The 12,977-nt window shown below is 33.1% G+C and overlaps 3 protein-coding genes and 1 non-coding gene across 4 annotated transcripts; all 4 read right to left on the bottom strand.

The window, feature by feature from the left end:
• Window positions 1-612: 612 nt before the first annotated feature.
• Window positions 613-2,999, bottom strand: LOC107928869 (uncharacterized). The gene has a single exon (XM_016860141.2). The coding sequence runs from the start codon at window positions 2,642-2,644 to the stop codon at window positions 716-718; it is 1,929 nt and encodes a 642-aa protein (XP_016715630.1). The 5' UTR covers window positions 2,645-2,999; the 3' UTR covers window positions 613-715.
• A 632-nt stretch (window positions 3,000-3,631) lies between these two features.
• LOC107928785 (protein DMR6-LIKE OXYGENASE 1) lies at window positions 3,632-8,113 on the bottom strand. Its single transcript, XM_016860050.2, has 4 exons — window positions 7,551-8,113; window positions 5,788-6,244; window positions 4,619-4,946; window positions 3,632-4,189 (listed from the first exon to the last, which is right to left on the bottom strand). Exons 1-4 carry the CDS (start codon window positions 8,074-8,076, stop codon window positions 3,932-3,934), a joined length of 1,569 nt encoding a protein of 522 aa, XP_016715539.1. The 5' UTR covers window positions 8,077-8,113; the 3' UTR covers window positions 3,632-3,931.
• Window positions 8,114-10,091: 1,978 nt separating this feature from the next.
• Window positions 10,092-10,912, bottom strand: LOC107928818 (peptidyl-prolyl cis-trans isomerase 1). Its single transcript, XM_016860095.2, has one exon. It carries the CDS (start codon window positions 10,847-10,849, stop codon window positions 10,334-10,336), a length of 516 nt encoding a protein of 171 aa, XP_016715584.1. The 5' UTR covers window positions 10,850-10,912; the 3' UTR covers window positions 10,092-10,333.
• A 1,469-nt stretch (window positions 10,913-12,381) lies between these two features.
• On the bottom strand, window positions 12,382-12,465 carry TRNAL-CAA (transfer RNA leucine (anticodon CAA)). Its single transcript has one exon. It is a non-coding gene; the product is annotated as a tRNA-Leu (tRNA).
• Between the last annotated feature and the right edge of the window lie 512 nt (window positions 12,466-12,977).

The following is a 12,977-nucleotide window of genomic DNA, read 5'->3' on the forward strand; positions in this document are numbered from 1 at the left end:
TTTACCCATTTATGAGTAAATGAGGCAAAATGCATTTTTACTTCCAATACAAAGATCTTCGTGATACTTTCCCCTAAAATTGACTCTTTTGAGCTTAATTGAATGGTTTTCAAGCTAAATCCAAGTAACTTGTGAAGTTGTAAAAAGATCACGAAGATCATTGTACTAGGAGCCAAATTGCATATTGCTCACTCAAATCTAAAAATGAATAAATTAGTACTTATATGTTAAATAAAAAAGCAAATCAGTCATTTTGTTAAAAGTCATCCATTTTTATTGTTAAAAATTGGTTCTGTATGTCAGCATAAGGTACACGTGACACATCACATGCAACTAACTACCTGATTATTTCGTCAGTCACACCAGTTTGTAACAATATAAACAGATTAAATTTTTAACAAAAAGAATTAATTTGCTCTTAAATCTAATGTAAAAGGACTAATTTAGCTATTTTTAAGTAAATGGTGCAAAATAAAATTTTAACTCTAATGTAATACTTTTACTCTCTGATTCGATAATTTTTAAGGTTGATTCGATAATTTTTGAGCTAAATCCGAGTAACCTGCAAGCCTAAAAATAACATTATCCTATTTAAAATCGATAACATTGGTGTCAATAATGCTAGATGTATACTTATATACGATAATTTTGAATGAAAGGTAAAATTGGAAACTTACAAAACTGAAACTATTTTTTTTTTTTGGCAGTAAAAGCATTAATGGAATCTTTTACCTCTCGATTGATACAGTTCCAATCGACTTTTAGCTTCTGGTAATAAATCATCAATGTCGGGATCTCCCGATAAATGAGCTTGTTTCGATGCCCATTCAAGTACTATAAGCACTTCATCTTGGGCAAGAACTTCACTGTCGGGTATATTGTAAGCAATGTAACAAAGAAGTGTCAACGACGGGAACTGCACCATTTGTTCTCCAAAATAAACCAATTGAATCAAATGTTTCACCCCGCCGGCTTCAACGATCGCTTTCGAATGGTTAACGTGGAGGAAATTTTTTGGTGTGGCGAATTTGTTAAGTGCCATGACGGCTTCCATTGAAACCTCGGGTTCAGTTTCGTCAAGTAGTTTCACTAACGGTGTGACAATCCTTGTTTCGGTAGCTCGGAAGGTCCTCGCTAGGTGCCCGATTGTTTTGATGCATGGGACGAGGAGTTCCGTGTCAGTTTTTTCGATAATTTTGAGTAATTGATCGACGACGGCCCTGGCTGCTGGTGAAGTTGGTTTGAAAGATGAGCGTCTCAAGTCTGCGTTTTGTTCTGCAACAGCCGTGATTTCCACTAACGCCATGGCCGAGTAGTATTTAACGTCGTCCGTGCTTTTTTCTAATAGAATCGCCAAACACAATAAAGCTCTCGATTCAGTTATGCTACGACATATCGAGAGGTTTCCCTTGCAAAGTTGCCACAAAGCCCTGGCTGCCATTGCTTTCATTTGTGCTTTAGTGGCCGGGTCTTCGAATTCTCTTCCTTTAATGCTAGTACCAGATATCGAAACATGGCGCGGATGGTGGTTCGATTTAGCGTGCGGGACTTGTTGGCCGCCTTTGGGATGGTTAGCTTGATTGTTCGGTTGTGGTGGTGTCGGGTTCTTCCCTTTCAAAGTATTGGCAACCACATTTTGCATTTGGGTAGGTGCGGCTCGGTTCCCCAACGAACGATTTATATTACTCTCGGTTTCCTCTTTCTTATGAGAATCGGGGCCCTTACTAGCTACGAGAACCGAATGAATCGAGGACACCCCTTGTTTGTTCACAATCGTATACTTACTATGTTCCTCGACGGTCTCGAAAGCAATATGGCTTACGAGAAACCGAATTATATTGTTTTGTGAGAAATGGTCTTGGCATTTAGGGTGATGAGCAGCTAATTCCGATACGGCCCAAGCCACAATAGATTGAACTTTCATTTGACCTTCTTTGAGGATTTTCGCAAACACTGCACAAACTCCAGCATTTACAATCTGTTCGACACTTTCCGCGTCACGTCCGAGCAACCCAATCGCCCTTGCCGCATTCTCTTGACCCTCGAGATTCCCTTCCTTAGCCAATTTCAATAAAGGAACTACCCCACCTTCCTCGATAATCAACTTACCGTATCGATCATTATCCCGAGCCAAAGACACTAAGGAAGCCGAAGCATCGGCCCGTTCTTCTAACGTACCTGTATAAAGATTAGCTATTTGTTCCCATATAAGACATAAAATCGGTTCGTTCGCTGCAATGGGAGGAAGACCGAGATATTCATCATCACGATTATCTCCCGACACGGCCAAAAGCCACGAAACATCCCCGATAGAATTCTCAAGTTGCATCGATAGTTTCCTAAAGGCCGCGGCTGGGATAATGGTGAAAAGTCGTCCCAGAAAACCGGTTGCACCACACTTTAGGACAAGAGTTAAGGCCTTGTCGAGGACTTGTTCGGTTTCATCGACGATTCTACGTGTCGGCCGTTCGTAAATGTCGTTGCTCGCTCGTGCAACTTGCCGGAGTAAGCCGGCTAACTTTTCGGTCTTACCTTTAATCTCTTGACAATCTTGTTTGAACGATTGTGCTTCATCCGCCGCCTTTGTCACCATATCCGCCACTTGTATTGGCCTCGCTAACAGTTGTTTCACTACGCCCGCCATGGTCAGCGGACACGGAAACAATAACAAAATCCAAGTTACGGCAACGATCCCTTTTAAGACAAGACAAAACAAAACAAAACACTTGTCTGGTTTTAACGACAAGACGACGATATGTCTGAATCTAATTGATAATTTATTTTTCTTATGTATTTTTTTGCAAAAAAAAAATCATAGTTAAAGAAATGTAAGGTATTTTTGTAAAAGAGGTATTGGTGAAAGCATGGTTTTTTCCAAGGTGGCGCGGCCAAGGAGTAACTGGTGGCGCCGCCAGTTAATGGAAAGGAGGAGACAGATAGAGATTTGTAATGGTCAAACGAGGTTTTCTCCATGTTTGATGTCCAAAAATAAAAATCACCTTTCTTCTTGCGTTATAATAGGAATTGAAGTGGTTAATCCATAGATTTTTTTTTTTGGTGAAAGTTTATCCATAGATTTTTTATTACACAATTATAGTACCTATTATCAATATTAAAAAGTCTTTTAATAAAAAGTTCGACTGGCCAGTTTTTACGGATGACTAACTTGTTTGTGAACCCAATTACTCGTTTCTTTTTCATATATTAATTTGAAAATTCCATATTTTTATCGTAAGTCCAAAGTCCAATAGTTTCTTTACTACTATACAGCAAATATTTACATTTCACTAAATTTCAACTCGAATTCCTCTCTTAAAAATAATCACGTAACGAATGACAATTTACCTGTTAAAAAATATATCAGATCTTAAATAATATAATTTTAAAAAGAAAATTTCATGTAAAATAATTATTGTTAAAATTGATATTGTCAAAATCTTCCTTTTACGAATACTTTATCATTGATTCTTTCCTTTTTCAGTTTTAATTTGAAAAGTTATGCTGCCCCGTGTTTTTTAAAAAAAAATTAAATTTAACAACATAAAATTTAACTTGTATGAAACAACTTGATTGATATAATATTAATAGTTTGAAGATGTAATTAAAGTATTTTAAAGTTTAGAGAGATGTCTCATGCAATTAACTCTTTTTAAAGAAATTTACAACTGTAATTATAGTACAAATCTACATGTTTGATTAACTAAAAGTAGAATCTATTGGATACAAAATACAACAAACTGAAAATCGGAATATATTAAGACTTTGACTAGAATCTAGAATAAATCGGGAATAAAGTAGTACATGGTGTGACTTAAACCCAAAATAATTTGAGAGAGAACCCACGAATAGCATCTGCGGATGATAGAACTCGAACATGCACGCTATATCCAGAAAGCCTCAACCTTTGCCGACACTTCCAAAACGGCACAAATTAGATGATCTTAAAATCACTTATCTGGATGTTTTGGACCTCAAGTTTCTTATAATCACTGCGGTTTCTAGCCACAAAGAACTTTCCAAAGTTGTATGGTTTATATTTGGGTGGGTTTCCCTCGTTCACAAGCTCCTCCAATGGCTTCACCATCACGTAGTGAGAAGGGAAAAAGAAGACTGGAATCGAAAACCTTTCCCGTTCCGAGTTCACCACCACCCTATGCTCCATGCTCTCGTAAGCTTCGTTGCTCCAAACCTGAAAACCCAGTATTATTCGATCATCTTTTGCAGTTTCGTGTAAAACCATTGTATTTTTCATCAATGCAATAGTACCGACTACAAAAGCAAATCGTTATGAACTCGGTAAATATACCTGATAATAAGCAATTTTTTTACAGAAAATACTAATGTTGTCAATGATTGGACTAAAATTTTTAAACTAAAAAAGCAACAGGATTTAATTTGAACTTTGTTTAAATAGAAGGATTAAATCTCAAACTTTACCAAAATACAAGGACTGGCAATCATATTTTGACCGCTTAGTTAATTTTCAGATTTGGATATTAAATTTACTACCATTTTGTCTTATAGTCTGGCTCAGGCTAAGCCGGACCGGTAGCTCGAACTTTGGATGAATCTATAAGCAAGAGCTTGAATAAATTAGCCAAAAATGAAATGAAGTTACCTGAATAGTATCACCAACATTGATGACCAAAGCATTTGGGGTCGGTTTAACAGGAACCCATACATCGTCCGATTTTCTCCTCACTTGTAATCCTCCGACATCATCTTGAGCAACGATGGTTAAAGCACCGGCATCCTTGTGTCGACCTACGCCGAGTGCTAGCTCAGGGCAAGGGCATGGAGGATAGTGATTAAGTCTCATCATGGTTGTATGGTCTTCAAAGTAGCCATTGAGCCTATTAGATGGCAAGCCTAAGCTCAAAGAGATGAGTTCCAATAGCTTGTAACCTAGCTTTTCAACCTCTCTTGCATACGTCTGGCATACTTCCCTAACCAACATTAACAAGCTGGATTAACACAAGGCGTAAATGAGGCACTTGTGCAAATAAATTCTTCGGATTTTGCTTGAAAGAAAGCTCATATTCAGCTCGATTATCATTAATCTCAAGCTAATATTGAGCAAATTGAATTTAAATACCCTAATGGATTAACTTGTGCTTAGTCCCATGTTTTAAATTAGTATTCAAATATAAATAATCGAACTAATTAAATGAACTTAATCAAGCAAGCTTGGGCAATTCCATTTTTAGCTCAAATCAATTTGTTAAAGAAACTAATAAGATTTGTAATTTGTAAAACATGGGTCATTTTTAAATCAACAGGCCCAAGATTGCTATGGGCTGCTTTTATCTTCAAACTGTCAAATTCTACATTTGAACAGTGATAGATATTGGTGTAATCGAGGCAAGCTCGAATTTGACTCGAAATTCGAAGCTTAATACTCAACTCGAACTTAATCAAGCATCTATTTTAAAGTCAAGCATCTATTTTAAAGTAAAGTAGTTCAAGATATAATCAAGCTACTAGAACTTGAGTTCGATTAAAGATCCTTTATCAATTTTCGCAAAGCTCAGTATAACTCACCAACCATTTGAGCCAAATATTATTGAGCTCAAATTTAGCTTGATTGATAGCTTCAGCTACTAAGCTCAAGCTCGACTTAATAATTACCGACTTAAATTCGAATCTTTTCCTATTCAAACTCAAATAGATAGCACCAGTGTTATTTACACCCCTAATCATAGATTTAGTCATCTCTGTCAGCCAATTTATCAAACACACCAAATGCAACATAATAAGAACATTAAAGAAACGCTCCAATGAAAGTACCTAAACTGAGGAGGAGTCTCAGGCCACTGATTACTCAACGTCCTTATTTCATCATCCTCAGTCTCAGGCGAAGCTGGTAAAAAAGAAGGGTCTTTTATCAAGAAATCAAACACCTCTTTCCAGTCTCTAACGTTCTTAGTATGCTCGCTTTCATGGTACCCCATAGCATTCACTTCATCTCGTTTAACCTTACGTTTTTCCTCTACGGGTTGATCGAAGAATGCTTTAGCTGCTACCTTAATCTTTTCGAGCAATTTCCAAGGCACCCCATGGTTGATCACTTGAAAAAAACCCCAGTTTTTGCAAGCGTTTCCTATCTCTGAAACGAGTAGGTTGATGTCTGTAGTGTGGGATAGTGAAAGATCGATTAATGGGATTCCTTCGATTTCGATGTTATCGAGGTTGGCTCGGTGTTCGATGGATTGAATGAAAGCTTGATCCACTTCTCCCATGGAGACTAGATTGATGATGATGGAGGAAAAAAAGACGGAAAAAATAATTTTAGGTGCTGTCAATAAATTGGAAATTGAAAATTTTACTGTTAGAGAAAATAAGTGTGAAAAAAATTTAAGTATTAAATTTAAATTATAAAATTGTTCTATATATTATTTAAAATTAACTGTGAATAATTAAATTATTTTGCTTTATTTTAAATAAAAACTAAATTTTGAACATAATTTTTTTATAAAATGATATAATATTAAAATAAATAAATAAAATTATTTTTTAATCTATTTATTATTTTTCTATTTTTATAAAAAAAATATTAAATTTTTTTTATTTTAAATTATCAAACATACATAAAACATTAAATCATTTAAAATATTAATTTTTAATTAATTTAATGTATCATTTGAGTATGAATTTATATATATATAAATCACTTAGTTTTATATACATTGAACATGGACAGTTTTGCTAAAGAAAAAACAAACTGTTCTCTCTAGAAACCTCTTTTTCTCTGTTCATCGAAGTTCTAACTTTTGTTGCTTTCTATTATATATATATATATAACTTTTTGCTAGCTCTTTCTTTTTCAATTTACTTCACGAAAAAACTATTTAATTAAACTTTTAAATTTTTAAATTGTATTAATTAATTTTTTAATAGTCTTTGATCATTATAATGTTGACATTACACTCTGTAAAATAAAATTATAAAAATATAGCGAACATATATACATTTGACTAAATTTCAACTCAAATTGATCCCTTAGTATAGCTGGCAAAGATGGATACTCTGTATTCTAAGTATTTAGGTTTGAAATCTGCCATGGACACTTATATGTGTGAATCTTTTAGTATTGTCATATATAAATTTTAATTAGATTGGCAATTTTACTCTAGATTATTATAATTTTTAGTTTATTTTTGTTGTAATTGTTCAGTCAATTAATTTTTTAATCTAAATTGGTCAAGTTTTTTAATTTATTTTTGTTGTAATTGTTTGATTATGCACTTTATTTTGGAATAGTTTAATTTTACATTTTGTAATTGGTTGAATATATATTTTGTAATTGTAAATTTAAAAAAAATCACATAATAAAATATTTCATTATTGCAAAAGAAAATTCAAATGCAACATCAACTTTCAAAAAAACAAAAAGACGAAAATAAGTAAAATGAAATACCACATGAAAAGAAAACATATATGGTATCTATAAATAGCCATGAATTTTTATTTGAGCTTACGACGAATGCATTGGGTAAGTTAATCACTTTAATAATGCATCACTACAACATTGTATTCAATGAGAGCATTACCGGTAGTCATATTAAACGACCGTAACTTAGCCGACGCCACCCCACGAGCCATTCGGAAAACGCCTGAACCACCTACAATAGGCATCTCACGGTGGGGAACCGCCGGATTCCTCCCAAGTACAGTAAGAGTGCTGCCGTTGAACTCGCCGGTGGTAAACACCAAGTTAAACGACATCAACAGGCTCAGTTCGTCTTGCCCAGAAAATGCGTACAGCCCTTGAGCTCGACCCAACTCTTTGGATGTCGGATTCATCCTTTCTGTTAATGGGTCATCCATGATGAAAACGAGACCAAATGAGGTTGGTGATTTGTCGGTCTCCGGTCCGTGGGCGACCCGGACGGCGGTTCTGTTGTGTTTTCCAGCAAATCTGTCGTGGAAGAAGAAATGGAGCTTAGTAACCTTTTGTTTTGCGTATGGAAGCTTGTCGAACCATTCATCTACTTCCTCGGCACCTTCTTTGACGCAATACGCCATTGGCATGGCTACCAAGAAAATCACTAGTAGTAGAATAGCCAGATTTTCCATTTCTTTTCTTTTCTTTTCTCTCTCTTTTTCTTTTCTCCCCCAAACAAAATGGAAGTCTATGCACGCCTTAATATAAGATACCCCATGGCACGTTTTGATTAAAAAAATAATATCTATATTCTGTATAATATATATAAAAAAGATTAGTTTAGAAAAAAAAATTAAACACATAAAAATATTATTTATTTTTCATCATATTGTTAAATTCATTTTTGAAAATAAAAAATTAAAATAAAATAAAAGTTGTGATTATACATTTAAAAATAATTATAATTTAATAGAAGTTGAGATAAATATTACACATTTAAAATATTATAATTTAATTTATGATTATTAGTTAAAAATGTTATATTAATTTTAAAAATATATATCTTAAAATATTTTAATTATAATTTTTTAAAAATTATTATAATATTTGAATGGATTAAGTGTGTACCAAATTTATCCCATATATTTTCCCTTTCTTTATATGTATACCATATTTTAAATAAAAAATTTGGGTAGAGGGAAAATTTTCCATTTTTTGAATGGGTCTTCGTTGTTTCTTATTATTAAATTGATCCCAATTAAAGTGCAAATTACTAATAATGGTGTTGTTATACCAAATCAGTAACTTAGCCGCCACTTGAGCATTTGTCATACCTCCTCCCCACTTTAAACCTCATTTTTTCTTGCAAGTTGAGTGCTGTGTGATTGGCTTTACATCATAATTAATAAAAATAATATATTATATAATTTAATTAATATTATTTTGAATAATTAATTCAATTTAATCCAATTTTATTTTTTTAATTCAAATTAGATACGACCGTGAACATTTTAGTAGTGTGGCTGGTGATGTTAGGTTAAAATTGTTGAGCCTATGTAGGTTTGTTGATGACTTGTTTTGAGTTTGAATTTTAAAAGCAAAATAACATTGAATTTAAATTAAATTTTGTTTTTGTTTATAATGATGATTTTATTTTTTTCACACATGTTTAATAATTCAAAGTAAAAATAATTTGATAGAGTTTTTCTATAAAAAATGTGAAAAATGATAAGTCAATAATAATTATTTATTACTTAATTGAGAGTATTTTCAATTAATTTAATTTAATTTTAATATTTTAATAATATATTATCATAATAAAAAATTTACTTTTTTTTTGTTTAGAATAAGGTGAAATGTTTGAAAATTAAGGATAAAATGTAAAAAAAATTATAATTTAAAATCTATATTTATGAAACAATCAAATTATATTCCATAATTGAATTTAAGTAATATATCAAATAAAATTTATAAAATAATTTTAATGTTGAAATATGCTCTAGTAGCTCTACAATTTACATTATAGTTGTGGTAAAAGGTACCATAGAGATCCTTGTATTATATTATATTTACCCCCATCAACTTAAAAAAATGGGTAAACTAGTTCATGAATATTAGATCAAAGCAAGTTTGTCCTTCTGTTAAAAATTTTGTTCATTTTTGTTGTTAAAAATTGATTTTTGTACGTCAACATGAGGTACATGTGGCACATCACATGTCACTGTCTACTTATTCCATCAACTTAATTTAATGTAAAGGCATAGGTATTTATTAGGATGTTACGGTTAACTTTATAAAAAGAATGACATTTTATTTATTTTTTATCTGAATTAATGTTTTATTAGCTTAAAACGCCAACTCAATCATAATAATATAATATACTTGCTATCATAATAATCGATATCATCACCACATACAAACCAACTTGTCATTTAAAAAGAAAAGAAAATATCAAAATTGAAACCATTATTGATGAGACTTGCATCATAATAATCAGTACCATCATAACACACAATTCAACATTGTTATTTCAAATAATATATATATTATGTGAAACGATTCATATAAATTAATTTATTTGAAATTCATGAATATTTCTTTTAATAATATTATCAATAAATTTGAACCCAGTCTCTAAATCATCAAGGAGAAAATTCTATGCAAGTCGAACTTGCATAAACAATTAGACGCAACGAAAATTGGAAGATGTCCTCAACATACCTCCCATCAAATATAATAAATATCCAAAATCATGTAATTATAATAATCCAAATCCATAAATTGCCTTAAACTGAAATTTCAGTTCATTAATGACGGAAACTAATGAAAAAGCCTATCTTATTCCATGGTTAGTTCTTAAAGAACCACCAAAACCACTAACCATTTAAAACAAAAATAAAATGAAGCTTAAAACTTCAGACATGAACCACCGTGGCTGTCTTTTTAATTTTAGAGTTGTCCGCAATCGGCAATAACAACTGGCTTAGAAGTTCTTCCACCACTAGACCCAACTTTCTCAATGTCTCGAACCACATCCATTCCTTCAACAACTTGTCCAAACACCACGTGCTTCCCATCGAGCCACTCAGTCTTAGTCGTGCAAATGAAGAACTGCGACCCGTTGGTTCCCGGTCCGGCGTTCGCCATCGAGAGGATCCCCGGTCCGGTGTGTTTCTTGATGAAGTTCTCGTCCTCGAACTTGGCTCCGTATATCGATTCACCTCCGGTGCCATTTCCGGCGGTGAAATCGCCTCCCTGGCACATGAAGTTGGGGATCACGCGGTGGAAGGTTGAGCCTTGGTAGTGGAGTGGTTTCCCGCTGCGTCCGACACCTTTCTCCCCGGTGCAAAGGGCACGGAAGTTCTCCGCCGTGCGTGGAGTGCAATCGGCGAAGAGCTCCATTACGATCCGGCCAGCTGGTTGGCTGCCAATCGTCATGTCGAAGAATACCTTTGGATTTCCCATTGCTGTAGATACGATTTTTCTCGGTGAAAAAATGAGGCAATAAAAGACTAGTCGAAATGGAAAATTAATTTTGATGGTTTGTTAGGATTTATACGAAAAGGAGGGAGTTTAAATAGCGGGAGAGGGTTCTGGACCAATGATAGCTCGACACGTGTATATATAAAGTTTAAAGATTCAAACTCGCATATAATTCTGCTATTTTATTTTGAAAAAAAAAACAAATTTATTTTAATCTAATTATTTACTTGACACTAACTTATACACTTTATTATCTAATAATTATATCAAAATGACTATCAATAAAAATTTCTTTTTTAAAAAATTGAGATGTATTTATTTGTTAATTTATTTAAATGTTTTATTTTTTTTAGTTTTATGTGTATAAGTTAAAATCAAAACCTGTTTGACGGGAGATTATCTTCGTCGAAATTTGTGAAGTGTCGGTCGTGAAAATCAATGGCCTTTCGATTAGTCGGTATTGTTTTGGGTAGGGTGTTTTGTTTATCAACATTGTCGAATACTTAAAATGGCACAAGGGTGTAGCCACTGGCAAGGGCCCTTAACGGAATGGATTAATTGCTATTTTAATACCTTGTAAACGTAAACAGTTTAGTTTAATCCTTTTTAGCTTGTTTTAAATAGAAAAATTGTAATTTTGACTCCTTTCAAAGTTAAAAAGTACAATTTAAATAATTTTAGTACAAAATTTTAGCTTTAACTCCATCTGAATTGTTTTAGTGCCAATTTAGCATTATTTTTTAGAAGTACTTTTGAGATAAAAATATTACTAAATAAGATGCTTTTGAATTTTTCAAAAATGCTTTTGGGACAAAAATAATTTGTAAAAGCATTTTTTTAACCAAAAACAAAAATTAACTTTTGAGAAACAATGCTAAACCAAGTCTTAATTTTATCTAATCTCTATCACCTAATTCTTAGTTTTGCCCTTGAAAAGACAATGAATTTATAAAACAAGAGCATTTCATTGGGGTGCTTTAAAAGATGAACCATGTACTTAAATTTGACAACTTTAACTCAGGATATGTGAGATCCAGATAATTCAAATGTCACAAAAAAAAAATCAATAATACAAAATAACTCGAATAAATTCAACTTGATTTAAAAAGTGTGTTTAGAAACAAATCAGGTGAAGTAATTAGTTAAAGTTCCACATGGTTCTGATTTGTTTCTTGCTAGGCATTTTCTCCTACCACATGCATATTCCCTTTGTGAAGATTCATTTCGTAAAGTTTACTAAAGCATTGAATTTGGACACTGTTTTGCTTAAGTTTCTTTTTTCCTTTTGTTCTAATTATGGTAATGTCTGTTCATGCCTACCTAATCAATGTTTCAAAGACCATTTATACAGTTACCATTCTCCTCATCAATTCATTTAAGATTGGTATCCCACACTAAATAGAATACAGCTTCTTCTCTCTTTGTTTCAGGATGGATATTTCCCATAATGTTACGTGTTTGCTTTCGGAGGCAACCTGAACGACGCCGTTTTAAGTAAAAATGCTTAAATAAAATGTCAGAAGTGGGATTTGAACCCACGCCCTCTCACGAGGACCAGAACTTGAGTCTGGCGCCTTAGACCACTCGGCCATCCTGACTATTTGTTTGTTCCTAAAATAAATATTATATAGTTGAATGTTTTAGCTTGTTTTCTCCACTCACACTTCGCTATTGTTGAATGGAAGCCAAGTCCTTGTATGAGATAAACCATAGCCCACCAGCTCGAATGCATTCAGTTTATTATCTAACTGGCTTTGTTGTAAGTTTCTTAGATCCAACATAAATAATCATTTATATCTATTTTCAATAAAAACAAAGAGTAAATCCAACCCAAGTGTGAGTGACTAATAAAAAAGAGTCTACCATATAGGTATTCAATTTTTACTAAGCTTTTTCATATATTTTGAAGATCTTTGAATGATCATGGCCTTATAGCGTGGTCCAAATGTGTCAGATACAGGTACTGGGTATTGTTGAGGGGGATTAACTCTCTTGAGAGAAATCTTTGAAGTGTCGTCTACCGAGCAATCGACCGAACTCTCAGACAAAGGTATTATACTCGGTTTTAACCCCTTTGATCTCTCTTTAGAGTAGAGAGACAACCCAAAGA

Source organism: Gossypium hirsutum, chromosome D01, assembly GCF_007990345.1.
Source record: "Gossypium hirsutum isolate 1008001.06 chromosome D01, Gossypium_hirsutum_v2.1, whole genome shotgun sequence".
Lineage (NCBI taxonomy): Eukaryota > Viridiplantae > Streptophyta > Magnoliopsida > Malvales > Malvaceae > Gossypium > Gossypium hirsutum.

Coding starts and splice junctions, on each gene's coding strand:
- LOC107928869 (XM_016860141.2), bottom strand. CDS start 2,644: ATGGCGGGCGTAGTGAAACAACTGTTAGCGAGGCCAATACAAGTGGCG.
- LOC107928818 (XM_016860095.2), bottom strand. CDS start 10,849: ATGGGAAATCCAAAGGTATTCTTCGACATGACGATTGGCAGCCAACCA.
- LOC107928785 (XM_016860050.2), bottom strand. CDS start 8,076: ATGGAAAATCTGGCTATTCTACTACTAGTGATTTTCTTGGTAGCCATG. Junction 4,947..5,787: donor GAGACTCCTCCTCAGTTTAG/GTACTTTCATTG, acceptor AATGTTGGTTAG/GGAAGTATGCCAGACGTATG. Junction 4,190..4,618: donor ATGTTGGTGATACTATTCAG/GTAACTTCATTT, acceptor CTGGGTTTTCAG/GTTTGGAGCAACGAAGCTTA.